General features: G+C 40.4%; 1 protein-coding gene across 3 annotated transcripts; it reads left to right on the top strand.

Moving 5' to 3' along the window:
* Positions 1-10,397: 10,397 nt before the first annotated feature.
* LOC110500413 (serine/threonine-protein kinase PLK4) lies at positions 10,398-15,136 on the top strand. 3 transcript variants are annotated; one of them, XM_036957832.1, is made up of 10 exons: positions 10,398-10,513; positions 11,084-11,228; positions 11,431-11,512; positions 11,706-11,809; positions 11,895-11,978; positions 12,383-12,444; positions 12,579-12,653; positions 13,132-13,186; positions 13,582-13,770; positions 13,881-15,136. In XM_036957832.1, exons 2-10 carry the CDS (start codon positions 11,103-11,105, stop codon positions 14,754-14,756), a joined length of 1,653 nt encoding a protein of 550 aa, XP_036813727.1. In that variant the 5' UTR covers positions 10,398-10,513; positions 11,084-11,102; the 3' UTR covers positions 14,757-15,136. The 3 variants fall into 3 exon arrangements, with proteins under 3 accessions (XP_036813727.1, XP_036813728.1, XP_036813729.1); XM_036957833.1 differs by having other exon boundaries at positions 10,460-10,513; positions 11,074-11,228; XM_036957834.1 differs by lacking the exons at positions 10,398-10,513; positions 11,431-11,512 and having other exon boundaries at positions 11,150-11,228; positions 13,881-15,134.
* Positions 15,137-16,820: the final 1,684 nt, after the last annotated feature.

Genomic DNA, 16,820 nt, shown 5'->3' with positions numbered 1-16,820 from the left:
ACTCTGCAAGCGTTGCATCTGCACTTTTTAAATATCTGTCACAGCAAAAACATCCCTCTATAATCAATAAGGCATGCTGCACCTGCGGCAGAAGCATTTTAAAATTGATAAATAAAAACATGTACATACCTATGTGGGAGTTCTCAAGATGAAGCAGGATGAGTACCCAGAACAATAGTTGCTGATACAGCAAAGATACTGAGCTTTGTGCATGATGATTTATAGTGTATACCGATTTATAGCCTCTCCTACTTTATGATCAGGACTTGATACCTAGCTCTTTAAAGTCTGGGGCTAGTCCAAGATGTACTCTTAAGGAGCCTACCATTACTCCTTAAGGTCCAAGGATCTCATATGTTATTTTCAGAGGTAGACTGGCTCTGGCAGCCAAAACAGCCAAATACTCCATCTAAAAGTGAATAGATTCTTAATTTCAATACGATTCTAGAAAAATAAAGCCCGTTACTTTTAAGTCACATCAAAATAATTCCACAAAAATATACACTTACTGTATACTGTTTTAAATGAATCTGCTTTATCACAGTTGCAGGCGACAGAATGTTTCAGTGACAACACGTTTCTGGTGGCCTTCTTCTGTTACACACAGGTGTTCAGAGCATGCTAGATAGAGCATGTTAATTAGCACAGGTGGTCCCTCTGTCTTCCGTCTGTCTTCTGTAAACAAACGCTGTAACATGGAGATATGGCAATGTGGGAAACAACCCTAACCGTATGAAGTTGTATATCAATTTAACATTTTGTTTTTGGAAAATGATTTCTCGCTGATATAAAAGAAAAGGTCCTCATGCTCCCAAAATCATTCCACAAGTGATGCATGTTAATAATGTTCAGACCAAGCGTTGGGGATCTTAACAAAGCTCCCCTGTCCAGAAGATGCTTGGTCCAATGACTTCTGTCTAATGTAATGGACCTGAGAGTCATCATCAAGGGCTAGTCTCAAGCACCATTACAAACCACACATGCAAAGTGACCTGGAAACCAAGGATCTTTGCTCTCTGAAATAAAATATCACATAATTGTGGCCTTGACAGTAGAATAGGAACTCAGCAGCCACCATGAGAAACAAGTTGCTCTTAGTCTAGTGTATATAAAAAATTACCCAACCAAAATGATCAACCAAGACAAAGACCAATCTATAGATCTATAATGCCTATGTCTATTTGTAAGATTAGTAAAAAGACCTGCATCATGGGTAGTGTAAAGTATTATACACACACACCTTTAGGACTCTGATTTATTCTATCATGTTTTGAGTTAAATTCCATATTTTATGTCATACAATTGTTATAATCTTAATATCTAAAACATTAAACAGCATTCCTCAGACGAGGTTTGGACAGAGTTAAAATCATTTTTTTCCTCATGCACTATATAGGGAAAGTGTGCCATTTAAGACACAGCCTATGCGTTTTTTTAATGGGGTTTATCCTTATGCTCTATAAAGCAAGAAGCCACTGAATGTGCTGTGGTTTTCCCTGTCTGTTCTAGATGTAGAGTACCTCCATTACCCTACTGTAGCTGTTGGATCTGTCATTCTCTGTTTGATGATCACACGCAGACAACATGCAGACAACATGCGCCTATACAGACTAACTTTGGGCAAATGATGAGAAGATGAAGTAGCACACTCGTCTCACTGGCGCATCGAAGACACCTGTACCAGAGGACTGGCATAGAGAGATGAGGTCAGAAGACACCTGTATCAGAGGGGAAACAGGGAGAGATGAGATCAGAGGACACCTGTATCAGAGGAGTAGCAGGGAGAGATGAGGTCAGAAGACACCTGTATCAGAGGAGTAGCAGGGAGAGATGAGGTCAGAAGACACCTGTATCAGAGGAGTAGCAGGGAGAGATGAGGTCAGAAGACACCTGTATCAGAGGAGTAGCAGGGAGAGATGAGACCAATCCTATGGTTTTAAATTTGTGGGGAGTCATGAACGAGTGCACATTTCAGGATATAGGAGAGATCTTTGGGATGCAACCCCTCTTTTCGCAACCACTTTGATAGTTCTTCGATAGTGTCTTCCAACTCTTTAACTGATGCAGGATTGAAGGCGTCGCCAACGATTGTGAAGACATTGCTAAATGCGAGGTTGGTTTCTCTCACCGAGGGCGGTACTGTATATAGCCATCTCCTCCTAGTTCTGCTGTAAATGCAATCTTTGGTATGTCTACGAGAAATAGTAAGGGTTAGAGAAGCAATCAGGGTCAATGCCAACTGAACATTTGGGCCAGTTTTCCAGACACAGATAAAGTGTGGTGGAGTTTCTCAATTGACTGACAGCCCTTTCAATCCAGGACTTGGTTTAGTCTGTGTCTGGTAATTTTATTTGGTTATTCAAAATAAACATTTTCACAATGAAGAATAGGGCATGCATATGTTTTCACACACTATTTTCCAGTAGTTTGCGCTAATTCAATGTGTTACCCACGTTGTAATTGTTGGCTATTTGATGTTATCTACCTTCTTTTTCTTTTGATGTTTCTACCTTCATTCTCATTCTTCGCCCTACCCAACATGCCTCGGCCAAGGAGAAAGCCGATCTCATGATTAGCATGTCTTTCGACTACAAGGACTCCCCTAGGACGCTGTCTTGGACGATGGCACCCAGTTCGTCGCGCGACTGGGGGCACCGGTCAGTCTCTCCTCTGGGTTCCACCCACAGTCTACCAGGAGCTGAAGAAGTTACTCTGCTGTTTTGTCTCCACTCAGGCCACTAACTGGAGCAAGTTCCTCATCTGGGCCGAATATGCACACAACACACTGCCGAATTCGGCTACTAGACTGTCTCCATTTGAGTATCAGTTCGGTTTCGCCCCCCCTTGTTTCCTAAACAATAGGCCGAAGTGGGGTGCCCTCAGCAGAGGTGTTCAGTCGATGATGTCGCCACACCTGGACCAGAGCGCGATCCTCCTTGCTTCGCTCCTTTGTCCAACAACAACACCAGGCTAACTGGCACCAAAGGCCCCTTCGGTTCCTTCGACCAGCTCAACGGGTGTAGCTGTCCACCAGTGATTTCCCCTAAAAAGTGGACTCTCGGAAGCTCGCCCCGCTCTACGTAGTACTATTTAAGATCCTGAGTCGCATTAACCCGGTAACCTATCGTCTCCAGCTCCCCAGGTCAATGAGAGTTTGTCCATCGTTCCATGTCTACTGTCTCAAGCTGGTAAGGACCAGTACCTTCTCCCCCCCACACCTACCCCTTCGCCCCCTCGACTTGTTTATGGCCACCTGGCCAACACCGTCCGTCGTCTGCTGTAGGCTCGTCAGGTCCTGGGAAACCTACAGTACCTGATGGACTGGGTGGGGCTACGGCCTCTTAGGAGCGAGCGTGGGTGCCTGCCCGGGACATCCTGGACCCGGGACTTGTTCGGGACTTCAACCAACTACGTGGTGGTTGCCCTGGCTCCGAGGCTAGAGACGCTCCTAGAAGGAGGTGGGTTACTGTCATGGTTCCACCTGTCACCAGAGGGCGGCAGAGACTTTCCTAGAAACTATAATGACGCCAAAGCGTTTTCTGTTACTAATTATGATTTCCTTTTAGAGAGATGTGTTTTCTGTCACCCTTTGCAGAAGTTTGATTTCATTGACATGTGCATTTGTCTCCTAAGTGAGTAATCGAGTGTTTGTTGTTTTCCCAAGTCTATTTTGTACCTACTGTTGAACTCTTTCCCAGTAAAGTGTTTACGTTTGTTCTAACCACTGGTTCCTCCTCTCGTTCGCTTCTCTGCTCCTGGGTCCTACCTCACCATGTCACACCCATGTCATCCCCTACATATATATTTATTTAAGTTTTTCCAGTCAATCAAACAGACAGCTGTTCAGCTACAGGAGAGCCTGGATGAACTGAGTAGTATCATCTCATTCATTTCCACCCGGTTTCTTCATGCATCGCATTGACAGAAACAAAAATATCTTTGGTAAGAAGAAGGGCGGGGGTGTATGCCTTATGATTAACGACTCATGGTGTAATCACAACAACATACAGGAACTCATGTCCTTTTGTTCACATGACCGAGAATTCTCTTCGATTATAGTCACAGCCGTGTATCTCCCCCCAAGCACATACCTTGTCGGCCTTGAAAGAACTTCACTCAACTCTATGTAAACTGGAAACCATACATCCTGAGGCTGCATTTATTGTAGCTGGGGATTTTAACAAAGCTAACCTGAGAACAAGACTTCATAAATTCTATCAGTATATCAAATGCGCGACATGAACTGATAGCATTCTGGATCATTGCTACTTGAACTTCCGCGATGCATACAAAGCCCTCCCCCACCCTACTTCAGCAAATCAGACCATTAATCTGTTTTGTTTCTCCCAGCCTATAGACAGAAACTTAAACAGGAAACGCCTGTGCTCAGATCTGTCCAACAGATGGTCTGGTCTGACCAATTTGATTCCACGCTTCAAGATTGCTTCGATCACATGGGCTGGGATATGTTCCGGATAGCCTCAGACAACATCCATGTTATTTACGCTTAATCGGTGAGCGAGTTCATTAGCAAGTGCATCGGAGATGTCGTACCCACTGTGACTATTAAAACCTTTCCTAACCAGAAACCGAGGCTGGATGGCAGCATTCGCGCAAAACTGAAAGTGCGAACAACCGCTTTTAATCATGGCAAGGTGACTGGAAACATGACCGAATACAAACAGTGCAGCTATTCCTTGCGCAAGGCTATCAAACAAGCAAAGCGTCAGAGTCGCAATGCAATGGCTCAAACACGAGACATAAGTGGCAGGGTCTACAATCAATCACAGATTACAAAAAGAAAGCCAGCCCCTTCGTGGAAATCGGCTTCTTGCTCCCAGACAAATTTAACAAACTTATTTGCTCGCTTTGAGGACAATACAGTGCCACTGACACGGCCCGCTACCAAAGCCTGTGGGCTCTCCTTCTCCGTGGCCAACGTGAAGAAAACTTTTAAATGTGTTAACCCTCGCAAGGCTGCCGGCCCAGACGGCATCCCTAGCCACGTCCTCAGAGCATGCGCAGACCAGCTGGCTGGTGTGTTTACGGACATATTCAATCAATCCCTATCCCAGTCTGCTGTCCCCACATGCTTCAAGATGGCCACTATTGTTCCTGTTCCCAAGAAAGCTAAGGTAACAGAACTAAATGTCTATCGCCCCGTTGCACTCACCTTTGTCACAAAGTGCTTTGAGAGACTAGTCAAGGATCATATCACATCCACCCTACCTGATACCCTAGACCCACTCCAATTTGATTACCGCCCCAGTAGGTCCACTGACGATGCAATTGCCATTACACTGCACACTGCCCTATCCCATCTGGACAAGGGGAATACCTATGTAAGAATGCTGTTCATTGACTACAGCTCAGCATTTAACACCATAGTACCCTCCAAACTCGTCATTAAGCTCCAGACCCTGGGTCTCGACCCCGCCCTATGCAACTGGGTCCTGGACTTTCTGACGGGCCATCCCCAGGTGGTGAAGCTAGTAAACAACATCTCCACCCCACTCCTCAACACTGGGGCCCCACAAGGGTGCGTTCTCAGCCCTCTCCTGTACTCCCTGTTCACCAATGACTGCGTGGCCATGCACGCTTCCAACTCAATCATCAAGTTTGCAGACAACACTACAGTGGTATACTTAATTACCAACAACGACGAGACGACCTACAGGGAGGAGGTGAGGGCCCTCAAAGTGTGGTGTCAGGAAAATAACCTCTTACTCAACGTCAACAAAACAAAAGAGATGATCGTGGACTTCAGGATACAGCAGAGAGAGCACCCCCCATCCCCATCAACAGGACAATAGTGGAGAAGGTGGAAAGTTTAAGTTCCTCAGCCTACACATCACAGACAAACTGAAGTGGTCAATTCACACAGACAGTGTGGTGAAGAAGGTGCAACAGCGCCTCTTCAACCTCAGGAGGCTGAAGACATTTGACTTGTCACCTAAAACACTCACAAACTTTTACAGATGCACAATCGAAAGCATCCTGTTGGACTGTATCACCGCCTGGTACGACAACTGCACCGCCCTAAACTGCAAGTCAAAACGCATCACCTGGGGCACCCGCCCAAACTACCCGCCCTCCAGGACACCTACAGCACCCGATGTCACAGGAAGGCCAAAAAGATCATCAAGGAAAACAACCACCCAACCACAACCATCACTAGTCACTCTAAATAACGCCACTTTATTAATGTTTACATATCCTACATTACTCATCTCATATGTATATCCTGTCTTTGATATCTTCTACTGCATCTTGCCTATGCCGCACGGCCATCGCTCATCCATATATTTATATGTACATATTCTTATTCATCCCTTTACATTTGTGTGTAGTTGCTGTGAATTTGTTAGATTAGTTGTTAGATATTGCTGCATTGTTGGAACTAGAAGCACAAACAATTCACTACACTCCCATTAACATCTGCTAACCATGTGTATGTGATCAATAAAATTGGATTTGATTTTATGGGCAGATTTACTTTATGATACCCAGAACCTGTCTTTGATCGTTAAGACATTGCTTGTATAACTCAGCTATGATATCTAGGTGGTACAGATACAAATCTATATTACAGACACCTACTACTCTAGTTCACAGACATCTAGGCACACACATATGCATAGAAACACACACACACACACACACACACAAACTGTTACAATAGGTTATGTTTATGACATGTATGCATAAAGATAAAAATAAATCATTAACATGCCTATATCTTTCAATAAGTCACATAATTTGACTCGAACTCCAGTGCTGGAGATATTGTCTCAGAGGTTGAAACCCTCAGACAGATTAGTCATCCCCACATTGTAAACTACAAAAACTCATTTCTAGGTAACTGCATTTTACTTTGTATTTATATTTGTCTCTATATGTTTTTTTCATTTGTTTCAGACACGGTATATTGGAATTACAAGTTAATACAGTATCAGCAACTTCAACAAATGAACTACTACAGTGTTTATTTGTTTCACAAATAGTATTCCCAAGTAGTATTCACCAACAAAATACTAATACATTTTCACAGAGGATAACTGCTACTATATAGTGACAGACCATTGTGCGAAGGGAAATCTCTCTCAGAATATACAAAGGCAGAGGACAAAGCCTACAGAAGAGTACTCCGAGAACTGTTTTAATGTTAGGCAAAGTATACTTTACTTTGATACCTTCACAGAATATGGACTGTTTTGTCAAGATCTTGCATGTGTCACGCCTGCTCCCACTCCCCCCCTCTGGCACTCTGGCCTCAGGCTGCCCATCATTGCGCACACCTCTCACTATCATTATGCACATCATTGGACTCACCTGGAATCTTTCACGTTTTGATTGCCCTTCCCTATATCTGTATAGTATTTTCAGTTTATGTTCCTTTTCATTAAATCAAAGCTACCAACAAGGAAGTAACGGTGGGATGTTTAGGCCAAGAGATTCTTTCTGACTGGTGGAATGTATGACACAAAAGGTAGAAAACATTTAAGATGCATGTTAAATATATATTCCTGAAAATGTTTTAAGATATTGAACATTTCCCACACATCCCTCATTTACTGCAACTCTGTCATAAGGCCTATGATGTGGTATCATAAAATGACATGAAATATGTCAAAGTCATGTTTTTCCAGTCAATCCAACAGACAGATTATCAGCTACAGGGGAGCCTGGACTAACTGAGTGACGTCATCTCATTTATTTCTAAGATAGAGGATTGTTACTTGCACGACTGAACTACTCAGTGATTGTACTATATGCATAAACAACAGATCCGATCATAAGTTAATATTTTAACTTCTCTGATAATACCAGGTAATACAGATCAAAATTTGTATCACAGACACATCTACTTCTGAAATCTTTCATTTTATAACCGTCGGGATGATTTGATCTGTATATTATTTTCATGAAACAAATTGCATTAAAATAGTAAGCAACTGCAAAATGAGCAGATTTAGTCTATTAGTACATAAAGGTGCATGGTGATTGTATAGAATCATATTCATAAAACATTGACTGATATGAAACAGTATACATTAACATTTGTTGATGGTAAAAATTATGAAGATCAGTTAATACAAATGTTTAAAAGTATGTAAATGCACCAAATCTTTGACTCTGAGCATATGTTTCAGTTGTTGCTGACTATGTGACAAATATTGAAAAGAAGGAAGAGTAAGAAGACACTGGTAGGGGACATCAAATCATATTTTTACCAACATCAAGCCATGGCACAATTTCCAATAGAAAGAAAAGTACATCAAGAATTGCCAAACACGCATTATTAAATGATATACTGTAGGTTATTAAATGTAAATAACCCAATGTCCCAGATTAGTGAGAGCTATCATGTTTGTTGTATTTTTAGGAAGGATAGGGTCACACATACCCCTTGGACCTAAAGGGGAGATAGGAGAGCCAGGAGGAAAGCAACAGTCCATCTGAGAAACATTATTGGAATATAAATGGTCATCTTATTTAAGTTACCAAGTTACTAGTGGTAATGCAAATATTATTCAAATGTTCAAGTATTAGACCTCTCACTAAAGGCTTCAGTCATACAAAATGTATACTTCATTCTGAACTGGTTCTCTAGCAGATTAGCAGCAATGTTTCACCCCATGTTCACAAATGGCCCTTTCCCTTTATTCAGATTACAATCTCTCACTTTCTGTTATTTGAAATTGAAATAATCTCCAAAATATCATTATTTTTAAAACAAGCCATAGAAAGTTGGTTGCAATTTCAGTGTGATCAACCAGAAAAGACAGAACAAATATTACAACAAATATTATGGTTCAACTCAAATATACTAATTCATTTAAAAAAAGCTATAATCTTTGTAAATAATTTCATACATAGGACTGGCGGAGTTATGTCACACATGCAGATGATGGGGTTCACCTTGGGGTCATGATTGGGGCTGCACCAATTGATTGATGTATTATAATAATTGATTATGCTTATGTTGTATTAATAGAAGGGGAAGGGCTATAAGACCCCTTCTTCACGACATCTATTGGGTCCTGGACTACACATTAGCAATATATGCATTATAAGTTTTAATATTGTTCCACAGTTATTTTCTAGTCTCTGCTTCTTATAAGAAACAGTCTGAGAGATGTGTGAGTTATTGCAGTCAAAACAGGGTGTCTGTGAGAAAGTGCCTCAAGGCTAAAAGACATTCGTAGACACAGAACCCTGCAGGGGAGTGAAAGAGATAAGAGACAAGTCAGAACTATTGTTCTCTCCTGCAAGTTTGTATAACTGTATATGCATGGGCTTGGTTTCATGAGTAGAAGGTGTTGACGTAGGCAGTTACATCACTAGGGGTTGACTGCAAGCATATTAAAGCAACTTTCCTATTTTGCAGAACTTACCCGAAAACATGTGTGCTATGTTCCCGTTGTCAACTTATGTCTACAATTGCATTAATTAAGGTTTTTGATCTACTTAAAGATATTGTCTGATTGCTCACCAATAAGAAAATTATTGACAAGGAACAAGGAACCTACCTCAACACAGCTTACAAAAATATATGGAAATGTCTGCTCTACTCAAAATTACAACCAACTAATTGCAGCAAGTGAAAGGGGGAGAAATTAAGGAATTTGTCTGTCAGCCATGCATTAAAGACCAAAATTGTCTAAAGAAAATTGTGATAAATAAAAAAGTATGCCAGTTTAATTTAAGGACCAAAACATTTACAGCTGGGCCATATTGAATGCAAAATTGTTAGGAAGATATTTTTTGAAGTACCAATTCCATGGCACATGGTTTACGAACTGATACACAAAACAACGCTGGATTCAAAATGTAGAGCTTTTCAATGTAAATTATTATACAAAATTGTCGCAACCAATAGAATGTTCTATATATATATGGGGGATACAACCATCCCAGCTCTGCAGATTTTGCTCAAAGAGACCCGAAATACTATATAATTTGTTTTGGTACTGTCCATAATATGTAGCTTGTTTTTGAAAAATACATTTGCATATTTTATATTTTTACTACAAAAATATGTGGAGGATTGGAAATTATGCAGACAATTACAGTGATGGAAGCCAGAATCTGCCCGCAATATTAAAGCTGATCTACCCGTTACACCCCCCCCCCCCCCAAAAAAAAAATATTATAATAATAGACACACAGGTACAGAGGACAATTAAAAGCAGGAAAAAACGAACAAGTTGACAAGAGTAAACAGCTCTTGTTTCATCATTTGAACATTACTTCAGTAGGACAGTAGGATTTCCTGTAAATCACATGATCTGAATGCTTTGGTTTAGTCCAAACTTCCCTATAGTCTCTCACAGCTGACACACCGGTTGATAGTTCATCCATTATTGCTTAACATGTAATGCGGATATGGGTGTGTTTGTTTGATCAAACCATGTAAGTAGAGGAGGAGTCCTGCATATAAGACTGGAACTCCTAATCAAATCGTAGGTAAAGTAAGCCAGCAGCACAACCAGAAGACAGACAAGCAAAGGTAAACCTGTGTTACTAACATATTCACCTTACTGGTATGTTGTATTATTGCAAACCAATGTGTTTTACACTGAGTGTACAAAATATTAGGAACACCTGGTCTTTCCATGACATCGACTGACCAGGTAAATCCAGGTGAAAGATATGATCCCTTATTAATATCACATGTTAAGACAATTGTGCCATTCAGAGAGTGAATGGTGCATTTGAACGGGGTAGGTGCTAGGAGCACCGGTTTTAGTGTGTCAAGAACTGCAAAGCTGCTGGTATTTTCACGCTCAACAGTATCCCGTGTGTATGAAGAATGGTCCACCACCCAAAGGACATCCAGCCAACTTGACACAACTGTGGGAAGCATTGGCGTCAACATGGGCCAGCATCCCTGTGGAACACTTTGGACACCTTGTAGAGTCCATGCCCTGACGGATTCAGGCTGTTCTGAGTGCAAAAGGGGTGCAACTCAATATTAGGAAGGTGTTCCTAATGTTTTGTGATGTCAGTGTATATTAAAATGTACTTTATTGATTTAAAAAAAAGATGAACATTGCTAATTGACATGAGTGAGACACAGATTCCAGTGGAATCTAAAGATGGGGAAAACACAGAGTGTCCTTGAGAAGAAAGGATACACTACCCAGAAGGAGGTAGAGAACGGTGTCATAGCTACTGACAAACATGGTGACCAGTTCGTCATAAAAGAGATCAAACTGAATGAGGTATGTGAGAACTATTTGTTATTTCTGAATTGATTACATCTTAGAGTTTTTTGGAATGATCACAGAGGGATAGGATACATAATTGGTTTTCAATTATAGGCAACTCTGCAGGTGCAACAATAATGACTGTGTTCATAAAGATAAAATACATAATTCACATGCATATATCTTTCAATAAGTCACGTATAATTTGTTTTGACAGACATCTGTCCTGAACTCCAGTGTTGAAAGCCTCAGACAGATTAGTCACCCCCACATTGTAAGCTACGAAAACTCATTTCTAGGTAACTACATCATTATCGTTGTCGTTACATTTGAATTTAAATGTATTTTATTTGTTTCAGAGACAATGTATTGGAATTACAAGTTAATACAGTATTTGCAACTTCAACAAGTGAACTACTACAGTATTAATATGTTTCACGATTAGTATTCTCAAGTAGTATTCACACACAAACTACAAATACATTTTCACAGAGGATAACTGCTACTATATAGTGACAGACCATTGTGCAAAGGGAAATCTGTCACAGAAGATACAAGAGCAGATGACAAACCCTACAGAAGAGTACTCTGAGAAGGTAGCTGAAGTAATAACTAGAAAATTCCACACCACAACTGTTTTTATTTTAGGCTAAATATATAATCACTTTGATACCTTCACAGATTATGGACTGGTTTGTCAAGATCTGCATGGCCCTGAAGCATGTACATGACCAGGGCCTTCTTCACAGAGAACTGAGACCCCAGGTACAGCTAATAGAACATCATGCAAAGGCTATTAGTTTAAAGAGAGCCTGGATTATTTTTTTTTAAGAAAAAGGAGGGTTGAAAAAATGTCAGGTTTTATGTAAAGCCTAGTTATTATTATTTTATTTTATTAAAATGTAACCTTCATTTAACTAGGCAAGTCAGTTAAGAACAATTTCGTATTAACAATGACTGCCTACACATGTAAAGCCTTCTTAAACAATCAACCACATGTAATGATTTGGGTGGGATTGTTGACATGGAATTCACAGCAATAGAAATAGAGATGATTGCAAAAACGTTTGATATGATTCATGTCAGTGCCTAAATGAAATAATGGAATGTTATCATAAACTGTTGCTTAACGCCTCAACTGTACAATGATATTTTATGATCCATACTAGAGCGTACTCCTCACAGAATTTGAAACACTTCGTTTGGGAGCGTTTGCAAGTGTCAATGAAAAGTATGTTACTTGGCTCATGATGAATTTACACAACACATATTAATAGTTAAATACATTAATAGTTGAGCATTTTTGATTACATCAATGAGTATTTTAGTATTTTTTTGTGTTCATGTTCCAATTTCTTTTATCAGGACTACCAACGAGGATGGAATGGTGGGTTATTTAGGCCCAGAGATTCTAACTGGTGGAATATATGACACCAAAAGGTAGAAAATATTTAACATGCATATTTAAATATATATTCCTGATTTTTTTTTTTTTTAAGATATTGATTAAATAGTTAGTAATTACCCAAAATGTTGAAGGTATAGTGAGGTGAGAATGAAATCACTAAAGCTAACAAAACATTTGAGGGTGGATAATCAATCATTTACTGTAACTTGAACCTTCTGTCACAAGGCCTATGATATGGTATCATAAAATATGTCAAATATGTCAAAGTGATGTCACAAGCCATACTGTATGTTAGGTAAGCCAAGCCAATAAAATGACCAAGACAGATCAGCTGTCATGGCGCGCGCGCACACACACACACACACACACCCCACACTGGATATGTTTATGACATATCTATGAAGGCTTTATTATGGGGTTATAAATGTGAAACTATACGTGTGAGGGTTATGCAGTGTAAAATAATGAGAATAACATGAGAATTTATTTATTTATTTTCCATCTTTGCAGTGATATTTGGTCCTTGGGATGCGTGCTGTATGAGTTGTGTATGCTTCAGTGTGCAGTAAGTAATCCTGCATTCAAATGCCCATTGTAATTTCGCATTTTCCAGTTAAGGTTGAGTGTAGTCAAATGGTTTTAAAGTAGAAATAATTCTTCAACTAATGAGATAACAGCATCTACCCAGCTATCTAAAGATAGCTAACATTGACAAAGTCAAACTAACTACCTGCATTTTATAAAAATTATTAAGATTGTAAGATTGCTCTGTATAATCACTTTTCAGCTGAAAAGTTAAAAGATCATATACCACAACATGTAAACTCGGGTTGCAAAATTCTGACTTGAAGGGTCAATCAACATCCAATTATTCCGACACATATTGAATGCATTCTATGTTGCCTGTCCACCACCTAGCTAAAGGATATTGGGTGATCATAGACAGTTCTTTCTTCACAGTTCACTGCAGAGAACACAATCAAGCTCATCCGCCAAATATTGGGAGGTTCTTACCCATCTCTCCCAGAAAGCTTCTCATCTGAGCTCCGCGACCTCCTGTGTGACATCTTCCAACAAGACCCGACCATTAGGCCTTCAGCTGCTGACATCATGGCAAAACCCTTCATTATCAGTTTCATCACAAAAAAGGTTTGCTATACAATTTCAATCAATCAATTGTTCAATATGTATGTTTATCCATCCAACAATCTACATTTCCATTCATTCATTCATCTAAATGTATTCATGCATTTCTATAGAGTGAGAAAACTGTGGAGGAACTCCAGACCACCTTGGACAAGCTGAGAACTCTGGCAGACGGCTTGGAGAGTATGCACAAAGGCACCACCATAGGCAGTCTGACGGGAGGTGTTATTGGAGCAGCTGGAGGAATCACCTCTATAGTGGGGCTTATCCTGGCTCCCTTCACTCTGGGCGCCTCCCTGATCGTCACCGGGGTTGGTATTGGGGTGGCTGTCGCTGGTGGAGCCACAGCCGGAGTATCAAACATCACCAACATGGTCAATCAGTCCACCGACCGCCGAGCCATCAAGAACATCATCAAGGAGTTCCAGGAGAAGATGAACTCTGTGGTGACATCTCTGCAAGACATCGCTGAGGGTTTGGAGACACTCATGCAAAGTAGCTCTTCTAAGATAAAAAGTGCCGGTTTCAATGTAGAGGCCGCTGCTAGTGCTGGGGTGAGGGCTGGGAAAGGCCTTGCGGGCACAATAGAGCTCTTCAGACTACTCCGGGTGGCCAATATTGGCAAGGTGGCAGCCCAAACTGCCAGGGCAGTGCGTGTGGCAGAGGTGGCGACAGGAATATTTTCCGCTTTTTTTGTAGCGGTTGATATCTTCTTCATCGCCATGGACGCCAGAGAGATCCACAACATCCGACAGGCGAAGGCGAATGAACAGTCTGGTGATACCAGCAAGTTAGAAGTGATGGACACAGACTCCATCACTGAGCTGGAGCCTGGATGTGAAGAACCAAAGGCTGAGGTCAAGTCAGAGACCATGAAGTTCATCCAGGCGATCAGACAGACAGCTGAACAGCTACAGGAGAGCCTGGACGAACTGAGTGACGTCATCTCGTTCATTCCTAAGATAGAGGACTGTTACTTAGACGACTGATCTACTCAGTGATTGTACGGGATGCATAAACAACAGATCCAATCATACTTTAATATTGAACTTCTCTGTAATAGACCGGTATGGGCAGATGTCCGTTTTGATCGCCAGAAACTCACTTTCATCCTTAAGACATGGCTTGTACAACTCAGTTATGACAACTAAATGTTACAGAATCAAAATCTATATCACAGACACCACTACTTCTGAAAATATTAATTTTATATCACAACTGTCAGGATTGATTTGACCTGTGTATTATATTCATGAAACAAATTGTATCAAAGCAGTAAGCAACTGCAAAATGATCCGTTTCAATCTATTAATGGATGAAAGTGCATGATGATTGTATGGAATTGTGTTAATAAAATATTTACTGAAATGTTTCTCAAATATTGTGCATGAACGTTTCTTCATGGTAAAATAATAAAGATCAGTTCATTATTTTAAAGTGTACAATGCACCAATCTGTCTTTTGGCCTGATGGTAGCATTTTCCAGGCCCAAATACACACTGGTAAACCCTGTTGAAGTACAAACAACAGATATATTTCAAAAACGTTCATATTTAGCAGCCTGTTAGTATCCGGTACTTTTTGTGTTGCACCTGTATCCTGGAAAATGGACGTGTCTGCGAATGGCCATCTGTTAACACACACAAGGACGGACTTGACCTCAGGTGAACCCAAAGAATCACATTAACCGTGTACACATTCTCCATGTGGTCCTGTGTGGCTCAGTCAGTAAGACTTCAGAGTCGTGAGTTCAATTCCCATTGGAGTCACAAATTGTTCTGTAAGACACTGCATAAAAGCATCAAGCTAAATGACAATATCCATGCTGCCTAAGAATACTCTGTTTGAATAGTTCCATTTTATACATTTTTCATAGAGTCCTTGAACATGTCTGTTTTTTTCGCTGCGTCCTAATGACACTGTAACATTGCGTAATGTTTCACATGGAAATGTATATAAAGGAAAGAGACAGCACTACGAGCTACCCAGGTAGCCGAGGGGTTTTGTGTGAATTTTGATGCTACTTACGTACAAGTTGTAGAATGAAGGACTGACTCAGACCCTGGTGCGGACGTGTCTGTCTGGGACTCAAACTCTCAGTGAAGAATCTGGAGAAGTCAACCTGAATGACATCGTGGTACAGATTCAGCCTGAACAGGCACAGGGCGTAGACTGAAGTTCTTCTCAGATCCAAGCACCAGCCCTAGCCAACACAATCAGCAGCTGACAGCCAGACATGTGTAACCTTCTGATAGAGCTAGGAACCATGAAAACGGACAGCTACAGAGAACAGTTGGAGGAACTGAAAAACATGGAGACTACTGTTGACTCCTAAATGCAAATTAAAGTAATCCAAATCCAATGTTTAAACAAATGAATTTCTATATCATGTATTCAAGGGTTCAGAATGAGAATGTGTTTGTTTTTGAGCCACATGCCTGTTAGCCGAAGACGAATGTCCATTCCTAACAAGAATGGACAAAGTTTTGAACTTAAAGGGGAAGTTCGGCCATTTTTATATGTGGCCTTATTTTAACTCTTTCTGTGCTTGTAGTTGTTCCCCCAAACTGTTTTTAAAATTATTTGCATATTTTGTTTAGTTACAGAGTCATCACTTGCCATAGACTACAATACATTATTAAAATGTTACAAAACACTCCAACCCACTAATATTACATCAGAATCTCTGTCTGGATAATGTCTCTGCACTCAATTTAAAAAATGAATGTTCCACTGTCCCATAATCCAATATTTGCAAATGTTTTCTTGTTGTTATAAATAGCATCATTCACTGTGATTTTTTTTTGTGCAGAGACATTATCCAGACAGAGATTCTGATGTAATTTGAGTTGCTTTGTAGTATTTTATAACATATTTTAGACACATTTTAATAATGTATTGGAGTTAATGGCAAGTGAAGAATCAGCAAAATGTGACAAACTATTTTCTCTGTAACAAAATATGAACAAAAACTTATTGGGGGGATTAACTAGAAGCACAGAAAGAGTGAATAAAGGCCACATGTAAAAATGGGTGAACTTCCCCTTGAAACT

This window comes from Oncorhynchus mykiss, chromosome 21 (genome assembly GCF_013265735.2).
Source record: "Oncorhynchus mykiss isolate Arlee chromosome 21, USDA_OmykA_1.1, whole genome shotgun sequence".
NCBI classification, from domain to species: domain Eukaryota; kingdom Metazoa; phylum Chordata; class Actinopteri; order Salmoniformes; family Salmonidae; genus Oncorhynchus; species Oncorhynchus mykiss.
The sequence above is the reverse complement of the archived record's forward strand: the minus strand, read 5'-3'. Positions and strand labels throughout refer to the sequence as shown.

Bases quoted from the DNA above. Each gene is read 5' to 3' on its own strand.
- LOC110500413 (XM_036957832.1), top strand. From the start codon at position 11,103: ATGGGGAAAACACAGAGTGTCCTTGAGAAGAAAGGATACACTACCCAG. The intron at 11,513-11,705 runs GTAACTACATCA...ACATTTTCACAG, and splicing joins CTACGAAAACTCATTTCTAG to AGGATAACTGCTACTATATA. The intron at 11,979-12,382 runs GTACAGCTAATA...GATCCATACTAG, and splicing joins ACAGAGAACTGAGACCCCAG to AGCGTACTCCTCACAGAATT.